The 22689-nt window shown below is 38.5% G+C and overlaps 1 protein-coding gene across 1 annotated transcript in view; it reads left to right on the forward strand.

The window, feature by feature from the left end:
* LOC109928086 (CUGBP Elav-like family member 4) overlaps positions 1 to 22689 on the forward strand; it is a 1150049-nt gene that overhangs the window by 822968 nt on the left and 304392 nt on the right. The window contains exon 4 of the mRNA XM_048604689.1: positions 20517 to 20645. Within this exon, the coding sequence (XP_048460646.1) occupies positions 20517 to 20645 (129 nt within the window). The remainder of the gene's footprint in view (positions 1 to 20516; positions 20646 to 22689) is intronic.

A 22689-nucleotide genomic window follows, 5' to 3' on the forward strand; every position in this document is an offset into this window, starting at 1 on the left:
TGCTGTGTTCATTCAGCTCTACACCTTGTTATCTCAGATTCTCCAGCATCCGCAGTTCCTACTACCTCTGGAACAGACTTAAACTGTGCACAGTATTTCAGATATGATCTCACCAAGGCCCTGTAAATTTGCAAAGCTTCCCTACTTTTATATTCCATTTTCCTTGAAATAAATGAAAATTCCATTTACTTTCCTCATCATTTTGCTGTACCTGGACAGTAACTTTTTGGGATTCATGTAACAGGGACTAATGTAAAATAATCACCTCATGTTGCACCTTATCAAATACATTTTGTATATGTAAGTGCATTGCATCCACTGGTTCTTTTTTTTTATCTCTCCTGCTGGTTGAACCTCAAAAAATCTCAAACAGGTTTGCCAAACACAATTTTCATTTCATAAAAACAAAATCCATGTTCTATTTGCTCAATCATATTAAGATTTTCCAATCTGTCTTCATGTCCATAATGCTGGAGCAGGCCCAAAGGAGCTGAATGACCAACTCCTATTCCCTTCTTCCCCTTTTCAGTCATTTTTTCTCTTTCATATAGCAATAAACAAGCAGGAACTTCACCTTTCCAAAATGTATTAAGAAAATATATGTGAGATAAAACTGACCGTAACTTCCTGTTTTTTTTAAAAATTACGCTGATATTAGCATGAAGAAAGAGCAATCTCTGCCTCCTCTCTAACTCTCATTAATCTCAATTTCTCCATAAATCCGTCGGCTTAGTGTATTTTGTCAAGTTAATTGACCACAACATAAAATTACATCAGATATTAAAATATTTTATTCTATTTTCCTTTTCTTTCAATTTCCTTATTTTTAAACAAAGTGGTCAATGTAAGTTTATCTTAATAAGGTTTTCAGATTTTCTATTTTCAAAAGGATTTAAGGAAAATTTAGAAAGTGTTGGAATTTAAAGGAAAATACGCAATCAATGCAACTGACTGGTGCAAATATATTCTGGGAAAAGACTTGAGAAAATATTACATTTCCATTATTGCTGGGTCAAGCTCTTGGAACTCCCCGCTGATAGCACTGTAGGGAAGCATTAACTACATGGACTGCAGCAGTTCAAGTTGGCAGCTAATACTGGCCTTACTAATGACACCACATGTCATGAATGAATGAATAATGACAGGAAATCAAACTATATAAACAAAATTTAGTTCACAGTCACAGAACCTGGACAATAACTTTGATTCCAAATCCAGGCTTTTGAAACAGATTTAGGATGAAAAAAGTCACACAAATGAAAAGTCAATGGCTAAATGTAATAAAAACCAAAAGAACTGCAGATGCTGTAAATCAGGAACAAACACAGTTGCTGGAAAAGCTCAGCAGGTCTGCCAGCATCTGTGAGGAAAAAAATCAGAGTTAATGTTCCGGGTCCTGTGACCCTTCCTCAGAACTAAATGTAATAAGTTTTCTTTTCATAGAATTAAAAAATCTAATGTAAAGATTTGTTACTGGGTAAAACACAGGGAATGAAAAATAAATTCAGAAAATATTTCAAGCGGTTTGTGAGAACCTAGAGGCTAGATTATACAATACTGGGGTGATAAGATTTCCCTATAAAAAAGCAACCATTATGTGTTGCACAGACTATGGGAGAAAAGTATATCACACTTAACAATAGCAATACCTATAATAGCATCATCTACAAGTAACAAGTACTTTCAATTAAAAGCATGCCCTAGGCGGGAAAGTTAAGTTATAATGCAAATGTGAAAGTGGTTTTTATTTTGTATTGTCAGAGGTTAGTAGCACGGTGGTAATAGTACTTAACGTGGTCTAATGATCTGAGAGGGTGAGGTTGAATTCCAAACTGGTGAAACCTAAATTTAATCAATTAATAATCCTGAAATGAAAGGATAGCTCCAGCAATGGTGACTGTGAAACTATCAGGTTGCCATAAAAGTATATCTGGTTCATTAACATCCACGAGAGAAGTAAATCTGATGTCCATACCTGGTGTGGCCTAATATATGACTCCAGTCCCACAGCAGTCGCCCAGTGAGCCATTCATTTGGAACGAACAGCTGCAGATTAGTTGTAAAGGAATTAAACCACATGTATCATCCAACTTCAACCTATTCACTGGAAATAACAATTGTACCCCCTGCTCGGTCACCCCTGCCAAATTCTCCTTACTAATATCTGGGCTTTTCTGTCAAAATTGGGAGAGTTATCCCTCATACCAGTCATGCAACAATCTGGCATACTCGTACTCACCAAATCATAGCTTACGCTCAATTCTCCAGACTCTATCACCAGCATTTCATCTGTAGGGCAGATCCACCTGAGCTTGGGGCCTAGTGCAATACAGCTACAGGAGAGTTGTTGTCAATATAGATTTTAGATGTCATGAAACCGTGTGGCTCAGGTCGAATATGGACAAGGAAACCTGATTATAACCGACAGCACCACCATCTCCTCTATATGATAAGTTCAGCACACCTCTACATTGATACTACATGGAAGAAAGCCTGAGGCAGCCAAGGGGACTGAACGCATTCTGCATGGTGACTTTGCTGCTATCATGTTGAGTTGCTGAGTAGCATCGAGATCTACCCACATTATGAAGGACATTACCTTCCAAAGTACCTGCAGCATCTGGTAAAAGAATAAGCAATAAGGTAAAAATCTACTTGATCTCACAGGCTTGTCTGACAAACTTGCTTGAGTCTTTTTGAGGAAGTGATGAAGATAATTGATGAGGGCATGGCAGTTGGACTTTATATGGACTTTAGCAAGGCCTTTGATAAGGTCCCTCAAGGAAGGCTGAAGTCACATGAGATTTGAAGTTAGGTAGTAAGATGGATACAGAACTGGCTTAGTCATAGAAGATAGAGAGTAGTGAGAGAATTTTTCTGACTGGAGATTTGTGACCAGTGGTGCTCTGCAGGTTTCAGTGCTGGGACCTCTGATGTTTGTAATACATATAAATGATTTGGAGGAGAATGTATGTAGCCTGATTAGTAAGTTTACAAATGACACAAAGATTGGGGAAGCTGCAACTAGTGAGGAAGATTGCTGGAGAATGCAGCAGGGTATAGACAGGCTGGAGAAATGGCAGATTCAGTTTAATCTGGACAAATGTGAGGTGATGCATTTTGGAAGATCTAATGGAGGAGAGAAGTATACAATAAATGGTAGAATCCTTAGTAGCTACAACATACAGAGCGATCCAGGTGTGCAGGTCCATAGTTCCCTGAAGGGGGCAACACTAGTGGACAAGTTGGTCCAGAAGGCAAAGAGTATGCTTGCCTTCATTGGTTGGGGAAGACAGTATAAAAATTGGTATGTCATGTTGCAACTGTTGAGAATTTTAGTTAGGCAACATTTGGAATATTGTCTACAATTCTGGTCACCACACTGCCAGAAGGATGTACAGGCTTTAGAGAGGGTACAGAAACAGTTAACCAGGATGTTGCCTGGTTTGGAGGGTATAAACTATGAGGACAGATTGGACAAACTTGGTTTGTTTTCACTTGAACATGGAAGGATGAGGGGTGACCTGATAGAAGTTTACAACATTATGAGAGGCATGGATAGAATAGATAGTTGGAGTCTTTTTCCCAGGGTAGAAATGTCAATTACAAGTGCACATAGGTTTAAGGTAAAAGGAGAAAGTTTAAAGGTAAGTGCCTAGAATGCGCTGCCACAGGATGTAGCAACGTTTAAGAGGCATTTTGACAGATACATGAATAGGCAAGAAATAGAGGGATACGGACTGCAGAGAGGCAAAAGGTTTTTAGTAGAATGGCATCATGTCTCAGCATATCGTGGGCTGAAGGGCCTCTTCCTGTGCTTTGTTCTTTATTCTCACCCTCATCAATCAACCTTTTGATGTTGCATTTCTTCCTGGTTTTATTGGAAGGAATGGCCACAGCCCAGTCCGTGTGGAGCCAAAGTACAGTCTTACACTGAAGATGCAGCCTAGTGTGTTGGATGGAGCTAACACTGTGCTAAATTAGATAGTTTAAGAACATGATCCAGCTGCTCAAAATGGGGCTGCCATGAAGACATGACAGCATTTTAAATTTGGGTCCTCAAGCCTCCTGCATAATTCAGTAAGATCATGGCTGATCTGAATTGTTGTCTTAACTCCAGTTTCCTGTCCGCCATCCCATTAGGTGTGGGTCATCAGTGACATGGCATACCCCTCACTCTACCACTACCACCAACTCTGGATGAATGTAGAGTGCAGGACTGTATGCCAGAAACAGCGGGCAGGCACATCTAAAGGAAATATGCAGAATCAGGTGAAGCCACAATGCAGGATTACATTTAAAGTAACAGAAGCAGTTTGCCAATGGATAGACCAAAGTGATCCCATAACTAATGAATCATTAAAACGCCACAGTCCCATCACATCCAATAATAAACAGTGCTGGACAAAAATAAGTAATCAACTGAAGGAAGAGGCTCCATAAATAGCCTCAGCCTCATGGGAAAGCCCAGAATGTTTGTGTAAAAGACAAAGCTGAAGCATGTGACGTAAAAAAAACTCTTCAGTTAGAAATGCAGAGTAAGTTAACATCTCAGCCTCCACTTCAGGTCCCCAGTTTCACAGATGCCAGTCCTAAGTTCATTTGATTCACTCCATGTCGTATCTAGAAACAACTTACTCATTACACTACAGGTTAGGGCACCCAATAGCATCTCAGCTGCAGTGCTAACAAAATGAGCTGCACCACTAGACAACTATGCCTGTACAGCCACAACACTGGAATCTATCTGACCATGCTGAAAATTTCCTAGGTACATTCTGTTGTCGAAAAGCAGGACAAATCTAATTTTTAGCAAATTACTGCCCCATTAATTCATGCTTGACTATCAGCAAAGGTGTCATCAACAGTGCTTACAAGCATCAATTACTTAGTAGTAATAACACAGTGTGGAGTTGGAGGAACACAGCAGGCCAGGCAGTGTCAGACAAGCAGGAAAGAAACTTCAACTTTCCTGCTGCTCTGATGCTGCCTGGCCTGCTGTGTTCCTCCAACTCCACACTGTGTTATCTCTGACTCCAGCATCTCCAGTTCTTACTATCTCAGAATTTTTCAGTGGTAACTTGCGCAACAATACACATTTGAGTTCCACCAGTTGTACTTCACTCCTGACCTCATTATAGCTTTGACTTAAAGGTGAACAGTGTTGTTGAATTGCAGAGATGAGGTGAGAGAGACGGCCCTCAACAGCAGGCAGGATTTGACAGAATGTGGCATCAAGGAGGTCTAGCAAAATTAAAGTCAATAGAAGTCAGGGGCAAACCTCACCACAGTTAGAGACATTCCTGTCACAAAGGATGATGGTTGTTGGTCATCTCAGGTCCAGGACATCTCTGCAGAAGTTCTGCAGGGTTGGCCAAGCAATCTTCAGCTGCTTCATCAGTGACCTTCCCACCATCATAAAATCAGAAGTGATGATGTTAACAGTTCATTGTTCAACACCTTTTGCAACTCCTCACAGGCTAAAACAGACCGTGTCCACATACAGGAGCTGCTCACCATTCAGATGTGGGCTGATAAGTGGCAAGTAATAACTGTGCTGCACAAGTGTGAAGCAATCACCATGTCCAACAAGAATTTCACCATTCTCAATATTCACCAGCATTGCCATCACTGCATCCCTACCATCAACATCTTGGGATCACCAGAAACTGGTGCAGCAATGTACTGTGGTTACAGAGCAGGACAAAGGCTGGGGGCTCTGTGAGAGCAATTCACTTCATGCTCCCCCTCAGTGCCTATCCCTCATTCATCAGCATAAGTCAGGAATGTAATGAAATACTCTCCACTTGCCTGAATGAGTGCAGTTCCAGCGATACTCAAGATGCTCAACAACATCGAGCACATTGCTTGATTGGCATCCTATCCAAAACACTCTAAACATTCTGTCCGGCCATCATTGGAGCAAAGTGGCAGCAGTGTGTACATACCATAAGATACATGAGAAAGATAAGGGTGGCAGATACATAGCAACACCAGCATCTGCAAGTTCAATACCAGGCCATACAACATGCTGAGTTGGGACACTCTTTCTTTACTGTCATTGGGTCAAAAATAATGGATCTACCTGCACCATACAGACTGCAGCAGTTCAAGAAGTCAGCCCATTACCACCATCTCTTGGGAAATTAGAGATAGAGTCGTAGAGTTGTACAGCATGGAGACAGACCATTCAGTCCAACTCATCCATGCTGACCAGCTATCCTAAATTCATCTAGTCCCATTTGTCAGCACCTGGCCCATATCCATCCAAACACTTCCTATTCATATACCCATCTAGCTGCCTTTTAAATGTTGTAATTGTACCAGCCTCCACCACTTCCTCTGGTAACTCATTCCATATACACACCACCCTCTGCATGAAAAGGTTGCCCCTTAGGTCCCTTTTAAATCTTTCCCCTCTCACCTTAAACCTATGCCCTCTAGTTTTCGACTCCCCCACCCTGGGAAAAAGACCTTAGCTATCCACCATATCCATGTCCCTCATGATTTTATAACCTCTATAAGGTCACCCCTCAGCCTCTGATTCTCCAGAAAAATAGTTCCAACCTATTCAGCCTCTCCCTATAGCTCAAACCCTCCAACTCCAGCAACATCCTTGTAAATCGTTTCTACACCCTTTCAAGTTTAACAACTTTCCTGTAGCAGGGAGACCAGAATTGAACACAGTATTCCAAAAGTGGCCTAACCAATGTCCTGTACAGCTGAAACATGACATCCCAACTCCTGTATTCAATGCACAACAAATAAAGGTGAGTGTGGATGAGTAACAAATGCTGGCCCAATGAGCAATGCCCACATCCCTTAAAATATTCTAAACAAATTATTACAAGAAGCTACCATTGTAGCTGATTTGAACTGTTGTTTTGTATTTTCATCTTACTATCTATTCTCTATCTAACTACATTTTGAACAATTTTTAGTCAATCTTTAAAAAAGTTGAATGTGGTACAAAGACAGAAATATTCAGCGTAGTTTACAAAGGGATACCATTATTAAATGTTTGTATTGTGTCATTGTGTAAGCACATAGTGGCCAATGTATCAGATCCTTTCAAAGTAAATGTCTCATTCTCTATATAGGAGTAACTGATGCTACTAACCAAAAAGCAACTTGGATGGATCCAGGTTTGCAGCAATACCATCTGGTGTGTAACTCTGCTGTACCAATCAGGAAGGTCCCAGGTTTGATTATTGGTATGTGTTGAGTTAGCTGGTGTCAGCCAAAATGAATTTGGAAGATAATACAATTGGCCTCAATAATCTAAGACTGAGGAATAGGAAAAGTGGTGACTGCTTTTTCTGCTTTTTCTCAATGGTTAGGAAAGGTTTGGCAGTCACTTTAATGGTGTTTCCTAAGGATGATCTGATCAATAAGAGCAGAAGCAAAATGGAACTTAGCTGTGTGACAGAAGAACGGCCTTAAGGTCTGCCAGTATTTGTTGATTAGAAATCAACAATTTACCTCTGATTTCTGCATATGGTGAAGATTCAACTTTGAGTGCAGAAATTGTTTACTGTAACAAAAGGTTTATTACAGCCAAGGCATGGTCATTTTGAGCAGGCTACTTAACTGCTGCATTTAAGTGAGGATCAGTTGTTAAAATGGACTGGAAATCTCACAGCATCTGCAGGAGGATCAGCCTTTATGACAGGCAGCCTTGCACCCAGGCCTTAAAATTTACACTTGGGGAATGATTGAACAGCTTTATTCTGTGATGACCATGGTAATTAAAAGCACTGTCAACATTTCCTGTTAATAAGTAAAGAAGACCATAAGACTATAACATATAGGAGCAAAATTAGGCCATTTGGCCCATCAAGTCTGCTCCATCATTCATTCATAGCTGATATGTTTCTCAACTTCATTCTCTTGCCTTCTCCCCATAACCTTTGATCCCCTTACTAATTAAGGACCTATCCATCTCTGTCTTAAATACACTCAATGACTTGGCCTCCACAGCTTTCTGTGGCAAAGAGTTCCACAAATTCACCATCCTCCGGCTGAAGAAATTCCTCTTCATCTCAGTTCTGAAACATCATCTCTTTGCTCTGATGCTGTGCCCTCAGGTCCTAATCTCTCCTACTAGTGGAAACATCTTCTTCATGTCTACTCTATCCAGGTCTCTCAGTATCTGTAAGTTTCAATGGGATCCCCTCTCATCCTTCTAAACTCCATCAAATACAGAATAGTCACAAAGATGCAGCTAGACCCCAAAAATGTCTGCACCTTGAAGAAAGGGAAAAGGAAGAAAATTAGAGTGAAAGAGAAAGATAGTGTATTTTCCTTTTTTTGCAAAAGGTCAATAACATCAGCAGCTTGGTATCCATAGATTCAATTTCTACTCCTGATTCATGGCTATTTCATTGACAAGAATATCAAATGAAGAATACTACTGATCAGAGACAGAAACATGAATTAACAAAATCTTTCCCTCTTACAGAAGAGATGTAACCAGCTTTTGTGTCACATAAAACGTAACACCTTCTGTTCATTCTCCTTAGCTCTTACTTGTTTGCATGAAACTCTGCCATTTCATGTTATAAAACTGTGCACAAATGTGTTTGATGACAAAAGGCTTCAATCAAATGGAATGTGTTGCAGAACATTCAGGCATCATGCCACGATGATCTGATACAATAACTGAAAGGAATGTCCTAGTGTACAGTGGCTTCCTGAGGTGTAATACTTCATAGTTTAGGTGAAAGGGGTACGGAGGGAACATCTGCCCAGCAATTTACAAGTACTTCATGAAAAACCATTTGGGTTTAAACTAGTAATGTGATGTTAAATACTAGAAACTAATTTCCTGTAAGAGTGCTCTCATGGGTCAAATAATACAATCCAGGTTATAAAGTCAATTATTATGGCCTGGTAATTACTGTGAGCAATGTTAATTTATGAGTTGTCAATGCACATGTATCAACATTGTTTCCCTATTTTAAGGAAAGCATTAACCCATTTATTGTGATGAGTTAGCATTTCTATGAAAATAAAAGAGACCAGAATCTAATTGAAATATGTTTAATGTTAAAAGCTCATTTGATATCATTGCTGTCAGTAATTTCCAAGCTCAAGACCACACCTTTGAATTTACCATATTCAGTTAATCAATCAGTTTTGAGACACTCTCAAGAGTGTGAAAATAATAATCTTGAGTAGTGGACAAAAGTAATGTGGGAAATGACTTGCAGAGCTCCTTTTTGATAGATCACCATATCTACCCATTCCTTACCAGAAATGTATCTACCTGATCTTAAACCTTTCTAAACTGTACACCTCAATGGCCTTAGCTGCTTATACAATTCTATACTGTGTGTGTCAAAAGTTATTTAATGTTGTCGGTAATAGAATGGAAACTCTACAAAGTTCAAGCCCTCAATCAGGTAAAGGAACACTAAGTGTCTGATTGAGAATTGTAATCTCCAGGCTAACTATAACTTGGTAGTTCTCCCAGAAAATGTTCTACATATGACCCATACCTGCAGAAAAAAATGCATTAATATTGTAAAATAATCTAAAAGAAAGGCATGCATTCCACAAAAGAAAGTTGTAGGAACCTGCTGAATTAATCTTTTCAGAAGTATAGTCAAAGAAAATGTAATTTTTCAGATGTTAAGAACCTTGAAAAAATTAATTCTGCATAATTTTTTTGTGGGTGTTCGCGTGCCAATCTAATCTCTTCAGTGTTCTTGCACAATTCCAGCTTTTGATGGCGGTGGGGGAGGACCTGTTTTCACAATGTGCTGGTGGAATTTTGCATTAATTTAAAATCTAGCAGGGATATGAAAGGAAATTAGTACAGTAATAAACCAAAAGAGGGGGAAAGTTGAAGAGCTACTGAATTTTAATGCAATCAGGAAAGTTGCCAAGGCAGCCACAATAAAGTAATGAAGAATGTAATCAGAGATTGTGAGGGGAGAAGGTGCAAGAGATATTGAATCTGGAATTTAAATTAGATACCATATAATTCCATTTCAAAGAAGGAAATGGAATTTTTAAGCATGGTAAAGAGGGATTAACTGAAGGCAAGTTTCATCAGAGTGAAAGACCTTTGTCTTTTGTGATTCTCATTTTAATCACATGGATTAATTTGAGGCAGTTAATGTCTTTTCAGTTATGGACACAGTGTGGTAGCTGGGATAGATATTATGAAGATGATAAAAGATAATACCAGGGCAGCAAGCTGTCATGGAATACTTCAATTATTGTTATTGACAGCTCAGAAAACATACAGAAAAAGGTAAGAATACAGTGACTCAGAATGGACAACTGTTGAGATCCAGTTTTCTTTTATGATAACATCAAATGATACTCTTCACTCAAGTTCAGCAAATGTTATTTAATTTGTCCACTGGTTTTGTGTGCAAGTAAACTATAGACACCTGTTTTCTGAGTTGTTCTGCTCTCTTTATTTTTAATGTGTTGATATCAGAACAGCCTAACTACACTAATTCATTCTTTTCCCAGAGCATTGCTTACTCTTTTTTTTTTCTTCTCCTTAAATAATCTTTAATCATACAATTACCTAAGAAAACAAATACTTGCTGTACAGTGTGTGCAGCAAAGTTTCACCAGGCTCATTTCCAAGGATGGCAGGTTTGTTGTATGAGGACAGATTGGGTCAACTGGGCTTGTATGCAGTGGAGATTAGGAGCATGAGATGGGATCCCTTGGAAGCATATAAAATTGTAACAGGGTTGGACAGACTGAATATAGGAATGATGCTTCCCAGAACAAATGTTCACAGTCTGAGGGTATGAAGTAGAACACTTCAGACTGACATGAGAAATTTATTCACGCACCCACTGTGGGATTCTCTACCACAGAGGCCCAAGTCACTGAATAAATTTAAGAAAGAAATAAATAGACTTCTAGAGGCTGACAGTGTCATGGAGAGAAAAAGGGAATGACTACTCTGATAACTGCACTAAGTTTTGATGATATTTGCATTAAATCTAATGCAGTTAAACTCCATAATAGGTTTTCTTTTGTTTTCAAAAACAAATGAGATAATTTACCAGCCAAGATCATGTTGGAAGGTGGAGTGGGCCAAATGGCATATTCCTGCTCTTATTTTCTGAGTTTTTGTGTTTCAGTTTTTTAAATCACCTGATCATAACTTCCTGTTTTGCCTCAATTTTTATCCGACTTGATGGTATGATTATATTTTTGCATAATAATATTTTCCCTCTTAAAAAATCCTGAGCATATTTACATGTTGTAGTCATTAGTTAAACATGAGCTACATGTAGGCTATCTTTTCCAGTTATAATTAATTTGAACTGAATTAGTAGATCTGCACTATGGGAAATCTCCTACATTCACCGACAAGCCAGTCATAATGTGTGCTACCTGCACATTGTTCGGTCAACAGATAATGTTCATCTGGACAGTAATTCTGCTTTGTGTTGTGGTTGAAACCATTGCAATTCATCTAAGCAGCTCCTTCAGTCAAGGGCTGACCACTCCACCTTCATATACTTTATAGTGAAGTCCAAAGACAAATCAAGCTAATTGTAGCCATCTTTTCCTTCTTTAATTATCAGGAGGGTAAATGGCATATGTAATGAATAGTTTTAATTGTTTTTTATAGAAGATTTACCTACTGTGTCCTCAGAACATTTATAATGGTGATGAAGTTGCAGTACACAGCAGTAAATGTCATTATTGTCAATCTACTCTGGTAATTGGTCTGCTCCCATTATCCGATAAAATATTACTAAATAATTTACACCAGTAAAAGTCTTGTACATTTCCATTCCCTTTTTGCAATAGCACTAATAAGTAGTGACTATTTAGAAAAATCAACTTGCAGAACGGTACACAGAAGAGCTTTTGTTTGAGGGAAAACCTTATTCCAAACACCTCAGCAACCCAGCAAGTGAGACATGTACAGTTAGGTGAGTAAGCATATTTGTCAGAAATCATTTTTCTACCGTTATCTCATCATTCATTCTGTTCCATCTGATGTTCCCACTACATTGTTCCATTTTCATGCATAATGCAATAATTGTTACAAAATGACTGCTCTGATAACTGCACTAAGTTTTGATGATATTTGCATAAAATCTAATGCAGTTAAACTCCATAGTAGGTTTTCATTTGTTTTCAAAAGAAAATGGGACAAATGATTAAATGTTGTCACCACACTGTGAAGTACACTTTACTTTAAAGTATCCAAAATAGTCTTACAGCTGTAAACCACCTGACAGCATTCTTAAAATCTGTGGCCGGTTTGGGTGTTTATATACCTCTGTGCGTATCTATATTCATCTGCCTAATGTGTGGTCAGAGATGCTGCCCTCGGATTGGGCTGATCAATCATACAAGAACCCACCGATCCCATGACCAGTGACATGGAATTTCTTTGATGGACAATCATACTCATTAGTGAATGATTGCCAACAGTGATACATCTAAATTGTTTTGTGCCTCTAAATTTTCTTTTAAACTTTTTTGGTATAATAACCCGAATGATATTGTGTTCTAGATTTTCAAAGACCATTTAATAATGTTGCGTATGAAAGACTGCTTGCTAAACTCAAAACCATGCAGATTCAAGCCGAAATCACTGAATAATTTGTTCCAAGAGCTATGGCAGCTTGCATAAGATTACTAAGTGTGGTGCTCCAGACCTAGGATAAAATGGTGCAATACTCCATTCAGACAACCTCTTTAGGACTCTGAGTGATGCTAGACAATGAGAAACAAAGGAGACAATCTGTCACATTGAAGGTGCTACAGACACAAATTGTGAAAAGCCAGGATGCTGAATTTTGAGAAAAGACTGCGCAACACTGATCTACCCTACTTGGAAGGAGGTTTCTGCAAGTCTTCTGGAAATAAATTAGGTAGAACCTTGTAGGGGTCTGAGCAACACTGGGCTCTTGTAAGACATGCGGCCTTATCAGGCAAAAAGTATGGCAAGATCCATCTTAACATCAAAACCATCTTGCTCCATCTTTCATGTTCGCTACAAGTGGTATGGTGAGGTTCTCACTAGGCAGCAGTGAGGTGCTAATTGACAGGGATTAACACTTGTTAAACACTTTGTTAGTGCCACAACTCACCTCATTAATATTAAACCAGGGAGGTGATGTCCATGTGGTATTATCGCTGGACTATTAATCCAGAGACTCAGGTAATGTTCTGGGGACTTGAGTTTGAATCCTGCCATGGCAGATGCTGAAATTTGAATTTGATAAAAATCTGGAATTGTGTCTAATGACAGCTATGAAACCATTGCTGATTGTCAAAAACAGCCTGTATCATTGTTTGATGTCCTTCATCTTTACCTGGTCTGGCCTACATGTGACTCCAGATCCACAGTAATGTAGTAACACTCTGGGTAATTAGGGATAGGCAATAAATGCTGGCCTAAGTTTTTTAAAAACTCCCATTTCATCAAAAGCTCAAGGGAGGATAATATGTTCCAGACCAAGTAAAAGACTCAAGATCCAGTCTTCCATAGTTTCATAGAGTATTGTACGTAGTTTTTGTCTCTCCACCTAAGGAAGAATGTCCTGTTTGTGGAGGAAGTGCAACAATGGTTTACCATGCTAATTCCTGGAATGTCAAGATTGACATGTGAAGAGAAATTGGATCAGTTAGGACTATGTTCTCCTGGAGTTTAGAAGAGTGAGGAGACATCTCATAATGACCTGTAAAATTCTAACAGGACTAGACAGTGTAAACACAGGTAGGATGATCCCTATGACTGGGGAGTCCAGAACCAGGGATCAAAAGTTAAGGACACATGCAATTTTGCATTTAGATGAGGAGAAATTTCTTCACCCAGAGAGTAGTGAGCCTAGGGAATTCCCTGCCTCTGAAGGTGGTTGTGCCCAAAACTTAGAATGTTTCTAGGAAGGAGTTTGATGTAGTTTTTAGGGCTAAAGAAATCAAAGGGTAAGGGCGGAAGCAGGAACAGGGTTCTGAGTTGGATGATCGAGCATGATTATATTGAATGGTGCAATAGGCTAAGAGCTGAATGGCCTACTCCTGCCCCTGGTTTCTATGTTTCTTTGTTTCCTCAATCACAGAGACCAGACTCTCACTAAAACATTAAATATAGGAGTGTTTTCTACCCATCAGTATCAACAGTCAGTGGACCAGTAAGTGCTTCCAAAATGATAATCATGCCAAGAGAAGTACACTATAATAAAACATAAAAAGTTTTTGAACAGTCCCAACTCCTCCTCCTCAGTTCTTCCTCCAGTAATATGCCCCTTTCCTTGAGCAGTTGCCTCACAAAGTTCTAGTATGTTGGTAGTTCTGCGGTCGCTTGACGAAGTGATCATCTATTATATGATAGATGATATCACAATTAAACCAAGACCAATGACTTCCTAAAACTGGAATCACAGGGCAATAATCAAAGATGCAGGGTCCCCATCCGAAACGTCAACTTTCCTGCTCCTCTGATGTGCCTGACTTGCTGTGTTCCTCCAGCTCCACAATGTTTCGACTCTGACTTCCAGCATCTGCAGTTCTTGCTATCTCAAAGTCTGCCGACTGTTCCTTTGACTTTAACAACATCCTGTTGTTAACGCCTTAGAGCAAAGAAGAACATTGCTGAAATCAGCTAAGTTACCCAAAAAAAGGGCTCTTCCACCTCTGAATGGCTCAGTATTGCACTACTGGTGCTTATGCAAATATTTAATGCCTCTTATTAATGCCGATTAAGTTTATGTAAGTTATTTTCTCACAAATTGCAGTCTCACAATTCCCTGCCAAAACTGTAAGTAATGATGTGTTAATTGTCCTGTTTAATTTTCTGCTAATATAAATAACTAATCTCAAGCCTCTTGAAACCTCATCTCTTATTGAAATAAGAAGCTACACTTTTACAAATAAATCAGCTGTCCTTTGAGGGGTTTGAGTGATGTAAGGGGAAGCACTGCCAAGGTACCTACTTGCTTGTCCATCTCCTGTAGCATTTTGTTTCAAACAGAGTCCAGCCTTTGGAGACTAATCATCAGTTGAAATGTTCTTACCCAGCTCAGCAGCATAACACCAGGTCTGTCTGTCCTATTGCTTGAAACTGTGGTGTTCATTGGAAAGTTTATGGTGGTTACTCATTATCTTTTGCTGACAGTGGCTAAATGCATAGAGAAATGTTGCTGCAAAGGAGGAACAGAAAGAGATTGACAATGTGCTTATGTATTTCTAAGTCTCAGTCTTGCACCTGCTTTCTGCTAGTAATTGTACATCTATTTCATAAAGTTCTATCATGCCTGCTGTACATTTAGTATGAAGTCACCTTAACACCAGCAGGTAGAGGAGGCAAATTAAGACCTAACCTGCTAGAGGGAAACTGGTGCATGCTTATCAGCCATTGAAAGTCCACGAGACATAAATATGAACCATGACAATTTGACATTGCAATCTATTTGATGTGTGATGAGTATAATCAGTAGTAACCTAAATTGCCACCTATAGGAAGTAAAACAAAAGAAAAAAACTTCCTCTAAGTTGCTCTTAGATTGAAACTGCTAATGGGTTTTCTCACTTTCTATTGAAGTAGCTGTAAATATTTGCAGCTTTAGTTTAGTTTCTTGAGATCGATCATGTCACAGGCAAGATCAAAAATTAAGATTGTGCAATGCTGGCATATTAGCACCCTGGCAACCCAATGCACTGTTCCACAAGACAGGTCAAGGGTCTGGCTCTATGCAATAAGTCCCAACTATTTTCTTTACTCTTACAAGGGTATCCAGAAAGAAAAAGTGGGAGAGCAAATTAAGGCAAGCCAGACATTAACAGCTGATGCCTTTTAGATTTGTTACATGATGTTGTATTGGTCTTTGGGTACCAACCACTGTCAGTGAGAAGTTGGGACACCAATCTTCCTCTCTATGTTGCATTGATTAGCCTATCAAATTATGAGTGGTACAGGATAAATTCCTGAAGAGTCTTAACAAGAAGAGACCCTTTTCCTTACATAACTAGATATTGCTTATTGCATCATAATATTATCTAGTTAAGCAAAATTTCTATCATCAGCAATTGCTGGAAAACCTCAACAGGTCTGGCAGCATCTTTGTTTCTGATTTACAGCATCCGCAGTTCTTTCAGTTTCTATCATCAGGAGCTGGGTAATATCAAATTTATCTCCATCAGGGCCTTGAGCAAGATTAACTGTTTGTCCACACAAAGATAGTGTAATGTTATCAGGTTGTGTGGATCTAATGCAATGCAATGTTAACTCATTTAGAACCATTAACTTGTACCATGCAAGAAAAGAAAAATATTGAAAAGCCAGGGAAAGTCAGTTTAAGTAAAGATGAACTTAGTCTGGTCTTACCAGGACCAACAGCGTTGGTGCATTATCACTTGACATTTAAAACATAAACTGAGGACTCATTCACAACGGCAGATCAACAGAAGTCTGTCAAGGCAAATTTTTGTATCCAATCCTGCCAGAAATGATGAAATTAATGTATTAATACTTATTGCAGTGCAATTTCCAGTGTCATTGTTCTGATTTTTTTTCTTTGCCAATCCTTAAAGGAAAAAAAACTTTCTGTACAAACAACTGAGCAAAAGTTGGACAAGTTATTAAGAGAAAAATCTTTTGGATTATTGTATACCTTCAATTTACATGCATACCAGATATCCATGTTGTTAGCTGTGGTGAAACAGAATACAGGAAAAAAGAGGGTCACTGGACCTAAAACATTGACTCTCCTTTCTCTCCATAGAGGCTGCCAGATCTGCTGAGCTTCTTCAGCAATTTCAGTTTTTGTTTCAGAATATGAGGATTAAATATCTGACTGAATAGGAAAGCTGTTTCTCTCTTTCCAGTCAGTTACTTTGCCAGTGGCCATTTGAAAATGCACAAATTAAGACCTGATCCAGCTTGGTAGTAATGCCCTTTACTGGAAAATAGTCTGGTGGTACTCATTGTTTACGTTCACATGAGGAATGGTTGTTCATCCAGTGGACTATTGATGCCAATGGAATGTACCTGAAACACTGAGGAGAGAAACTGGGTAAGGAGAATCCAACTGAAATTAGTTTAGCATTTTCAGTCACATTGCCAATATTATGCCTCTGTAGTGCTATGTTGTCCAAGGTTTGTATATTTTTGAGAATGGTCTTTAGAAAGACTATAAAAAGTGAAATGGAAGTATTATGCTAGAGTACTAGAATAACCTAAAGATTCAGGAGCATTGAAGCAGTAACTCTGTTTTGAGTGCTAACCAGTGTCAAATTTGAGTCAATTTATTACCATTGAAAGATTCATAACAGAAAGGATTTTCTATTCCTTTGACTCCAATTACAGCACAAGTTAAAAAACAAATGAATAAGTGAATATTGTAAGCCAACAATAAATACAAACCTATGATTTTGATTTTTGATAAAAAAAATTTCAATTACATTTTCAATCAAGGCATCTCTTTAACCATTGTGTTACTATGTTGACAAAATGTAATATGATCGCCTGCATTGACATTGCCTATTTTAATATGACAAGACTAACTTTTAATATTTTTGTGTAGACTTCAGTAGCTAGGCCAATATTCATTGTTCATCCCTAGTTGCCCTTCCTCTAGTATAGAGGAGTAACTACAGTCTAGCTTCATTTTGTTGTAACAATCCATCTCCAAAGATTATAGCTCAAGAAAGTGAAGGAGTGTCACACTGGTCATTGGAATCAGTCCCTAGTTCAGACATGCTGATCTTCATTTCTCTTGTTTTTTGGCTTTCTTTGAGGTTAGTTCAAACACAGAAAGAAAACAGCAGAAAAGCAAACAGTGAAAGAAAGGTGGAAGAGGAAGAAAATCTTTGCTGTTTTCTATCAAATTTGTTGAATTTTCTCCAGACAAAAATATAGCAATTGACTTTGGACATATAAATACTTGACTGAGCTTGCATATCATGAGTCATGGTCACAATATATATTTTAGTTGTACATTACTTGTGGCAAAATATATAAAGAGTCTGTAAAAACTAATTTCTCATTAAATTTGCACTTTATATCTGTAAAATGATTAATAATTAATGCCAGGCTTTACACCACTGTCGGAGATGCAGAAATCAGACTCAATGATGTTAGTGCAGAAGCTGCTACTAATTCATTATTATAAAATTGTTACAGTGTTGTTACATTATTTTATTCAATTGCATCTGTTTCATGTACACTTCATTACCATTAATGCAAATTTAGTTGATTACATGCCGTTCCTTACTACTGTAATTTAACTGAAATAAGCTGCGGGACATATACGCATTAAAAGAGCTCCAGCTGTGGTTAGGGGTATATGCAGTGCTTTTCTTTAAGTATTCTGTCCAATTCTAATTTCCCTGCAGTAACTGGATTTGTGTGGTTGAATTGAAGGAGAGTATATCTGATAAAGTGACTGTGGGTTCATTTGTGAATCTGAGTGAAAAAAAAATTGGGTTTGCTTAAATTGGTAGGTAAAGTAAATGATTTCAGAGCACATTGGAGCGGAAAGTTTGTGCTGTGAGATAGCAATTTCATGTGCAGGGTGTGCTCTACCTATTTTTGCATAGTGGAAGAATTGAAAATGCATTTTAATTTACACAAAAGTTAGTTTGGCCAAACTGTCACATTCTTGCCTTCAAAATATACTTTGTGAAGATCCGCTTGCTGTACAGATCCAAAATTCCGGTTTAGAGGTCATCTCTAGTGTTGCCAATTATCCAATGCATTGTTTTGCAAATCAGGTTCACTGATTTCTCACTCTTTGGTCACATCTCAACTTGTGAAATTTGCCTTCTAATGTGAAGGAGAGAGAGAACTTCAGAAAATCACAGTATATTGTTACATATATATGTTGAATTAATGGAGGTAAAAATAAAATCTATGAATAGTGAAAATGTGAACATCTCAATTTGCACATTTAGTGCATTGACAACGGTAGTTGATCGATTCTAAACGTTCAAAGACTCAAATTGAAACGAGATACAAGGCATTAAAAACTACTTTGATGAACATAACTGTGGTAGATGCCTATTGAGAGGAGGTCCTGCAACACGATGGTAGCATTTCTGCTTCTCAGCCAGAAACTCCAAGACTTGATGGTTATGGAAAATGCATAGGTAGTAGAGCCAAACAGGTTCATTATCAATCTGTAAATCCTTCCATTACACCAATGGCCAGTGCTAAGAGCAGGAGAATCTCATGGTCAACCATGCCTAATACAGTGTGATATGTTTTAAATTACAGCCTCTGTCAATAGGCCAGTAACCTGTTCCAGGAAAATTCAACTTTGGAAACAGACCAGCATGACACAGGAAAAGAAATTTCTCAGTGCTTCATTTCAGGTTTTCTATTATTAAGCAAATGAACAATAGTGACCAGAAAGACTCAAGTTTCTTCCTCAGTCTATAAAAGTCAGCTAACTTGAAGTGGAACAGGAATAAAAGCACAATGACTTAATTTGCCTTAACACCCACAGGTTTGGGAGAGGAAAGATCACTTGGGGCAATCCTCAACAGTGTGTAGCCCTATAATTTTTTTTTTAATGACCATGCATGCATGATAACTGAAGGGGGTAACATATTTACATCCTGCTATGTAGCAGAGCAGCTTGGAAAGAACATTGGCTTCCAGCTGCCTCAGTATAAAAATGCATGTGAGTGGGCCCCGAAGAAGTAGGTTTGGCTGTGATGCCCCTAGACTCTCAAGGACAGGTAACAATGGTCAACAGATGCAGGCCTAGACAACAAAACTCACATCAAATGACTAAACTAATAAAAGATCAAGCTGCCTTATATTAACCGCTGCCAAGGGTCATACTGAATAGTTAACGTGTCACTGAAGGGTGTCAGTGAGACAGTATTCAGGCCACTAGGGAAGGGCAGAAATTTGACAGTAATAATAAGTAGTAAACAAAATGTAAGTGTTACTTAATTTGAAAAGAGATTGGGGGAAATGTCCTTTAATGTCAAGGGTGGATCTGTTACTCCTTTACTGCCTTTACAAGTCTGTCTACATATGTGGGCACTGCTGCCATCTTAAGACAGAATAGAAAAGTGAACCTAAGCATTAAATGAGTTAGCAGAAATTGAATTACTGAAATGCATTTTCCTTTGTGAATGTAAGGTACACAAACACAAGGATTTAACTCAAATCATAACTACTGTAAATTCCAAACAATAGTCCGTGTTTCAGTATCAAGACAAGAAAAAAATTGCTTTACACTTATCTTATCTTATCTTAAAATGCATCAAACAGGCATTATAATTTATTCAAAAATGACATTTTTGTTTGCGAATGCCTTTTTCTGTATTTAATATATTTATGTGGAGAAATCACTAATTTGCAGATATATTTGATATGATTAAACAGAAATGGTCACACCATCTACATTTTAAAGTGAATATTTCCCAAATCAAAATGGTAAAGAGTGACAATATAGATATATTTGAGATGCAGAGTTTTTTTTGGTAAACACAAAGATATTACTAAATGTCATAGTGTGAACCAGCAAGGATTTGGTAAGCACCTTTAACTTTTGTTCCAGAAGACAGAAAATTGTTTGTGGGCATGCTGAACAAGCAACAGTCGGAGGAGGACGTACGCAGACTATTTGAAGCTTTCGGTAACATTGAGGAATGCACAATCCTTCGAGGGCCTGATGGAAATAGCAAAGGTAAGACAGCAATGCTTGAGTGTAAAAACAACTGCCTTCTAGTAACTTAACAGCTTTCTTACAGCAACAGGATGTGATTTAAACTAGGCCTCGGAATAGTGATGAGTTACTTGATGACGCAAATACATTCTCTTTAGTATTTAAACAATGTTATTCTATTGCCTTTGACTGTGAAAGAATTGTTGTTTCACAAAGCAACAAAAAACTTAAAAGGGCATTCTTATCTCAGAACAGGGAAATGTTAATGATTAAAATCAAAGCAAAAGGGCCATAATCAACCAGTAGAGCATATGAAGAAGTTTACCTGACACAAAGGAACCATTCTATTTGCCATAGTTGAATACCTCTCAGCAATTTGATGGATCATGGGTGTACTCTCTTCATTTCCCCTTCCCCTCTGTGTCTTTCAAAGTTGACAAACCCTTCTTGGCCAAAATCCTACAAGCATCTCCATGTTCAATGGACATTCTTTAATTCCATGCCTTGACAGTGAGCAATCATACGCTGCTCAACAATACTTGGCATCATGGATTGGGTGTTCCCCATGTTCATGTGTAGATATTTACTGATCACCCTGTTCAGAAATGTCATTACACATCTCTTGAGCAGTTGACATCTAAACCCAAACCTCCTGGCTCAGATTTAGGCACATTACCACCGTGCCACATGTGTATACTTTCACGCTGGATAGCCATCATGAGCAGGAACATTTGCCAATATTATTTTCTCCCCAGTTATCCAAGGGAAATTGAATTCAAGGTTTTTCTCAATTTAGCAGGAGTCAGGATGGGTTCTGCAGTGTACCAATCAGTACAGATATGTAGGAACATCAGTACGCCATTCAGCCAATCGAGTCAATTCCATCATTCAAATAAATCATACGTGATCCATTTCACAATTCATTTCATCTAATTTTTACCTATATCTCTAGAGAAAATGTAAACCTTTTTCATTGGTTTAATTTCTTTTCACAGCTAGCTTGAATAGGGAGTTCATGATTCTATATCTGGCTAACAACTGGACTAAAAGTCAAATTAATTTTAACCTAATGGCAACTCTCCATTAAACTAAGGACTATATGACCATAAGACAAAAGATATAGGTGCATAATGGCCCATTTGGCCCATCAAGTCTGCTCTGCCATTCAACCCTGGCTGATATTTTTCTCAATCCCTGCCTCCTGTCTTCCCCCATAATCCTTGATTCCCTTACCAATCAAGAATCTGTCTATCTTGGTCTTACATACACTCAATGATTAACGGCACTGTGACTGAGGAAATTCCCTGTCTTCTCCATTCTAAAGGGTTGACCCTTCAGTCTGAGGCTGTGCCGTCAGGTTCCTAATGGAAGCGTCTTCTCCATGTCCATTCTATCCAAGCCTATCGGTATTCTCCAGTGAAATTGCTGATGGAGAGGAGGTTGAGAACAGGTGCACAAGTTTTGGAATACAACCTCAAACTAAACATGATCTCTCAAGACCATGAGAATGTCAAAGAACTAGAGAAAAAAGCACAGCTAAGAGCAGCGGAGTTCGTACAACTGTAGACACAGGAGAAAACTGTGTCAACCTTCAAGCCAAGACAGGAGTTCTAGTTAGGGTGCAGGAAGTCAAAAGCCACAGATATCAGACAAACAGATCAACTGAGACCTTATTTTGACAGAACGCCTGAAAGGAGATTCAGGAGAAAATCTCACTTGAGTTAAGAAGTGAGGCTGAATATGATTATCGCAGGATGTGGGATAGCCAAATTTATGCTGCATCAGATGGTGGACCCAATGGCACAACTATTCCAAGCACAGTACAACTCCATCACCCTAGCAGTGAACTCAGGCAAACCAGACTGGGATGTCCAGTCAGAGTTATAGAACCTTTGAGAGTAGGTCTTTGAAATTGGGAAGAGCAGTTTTGATAATAATGGTAACATTAACAATGATAACAGTGATGTTTATGATGACATAAACCATATAAGTAAATGGAAGGAAATGACTGTAGCAATGTTAACCAAAGTACAGGCAATTGTTTTTGGGGGTGGGGTGGTGGGGA

Source organism: Rhincodon typus, chromosome 1 (genome assembly GCF_021869965.1).
Source record: "Rhincodon typus isolate 14 chromosome 1, sRhiTyp1.1, whole genome shotgun sequence".
Classification (NCBI taxonomy): Eukaryota; Metazoa; Chordata; class Chondrichthyes; order Orectolobiformes; family Rhincodontidae; genus Rhincodon; species Rhincodon typus.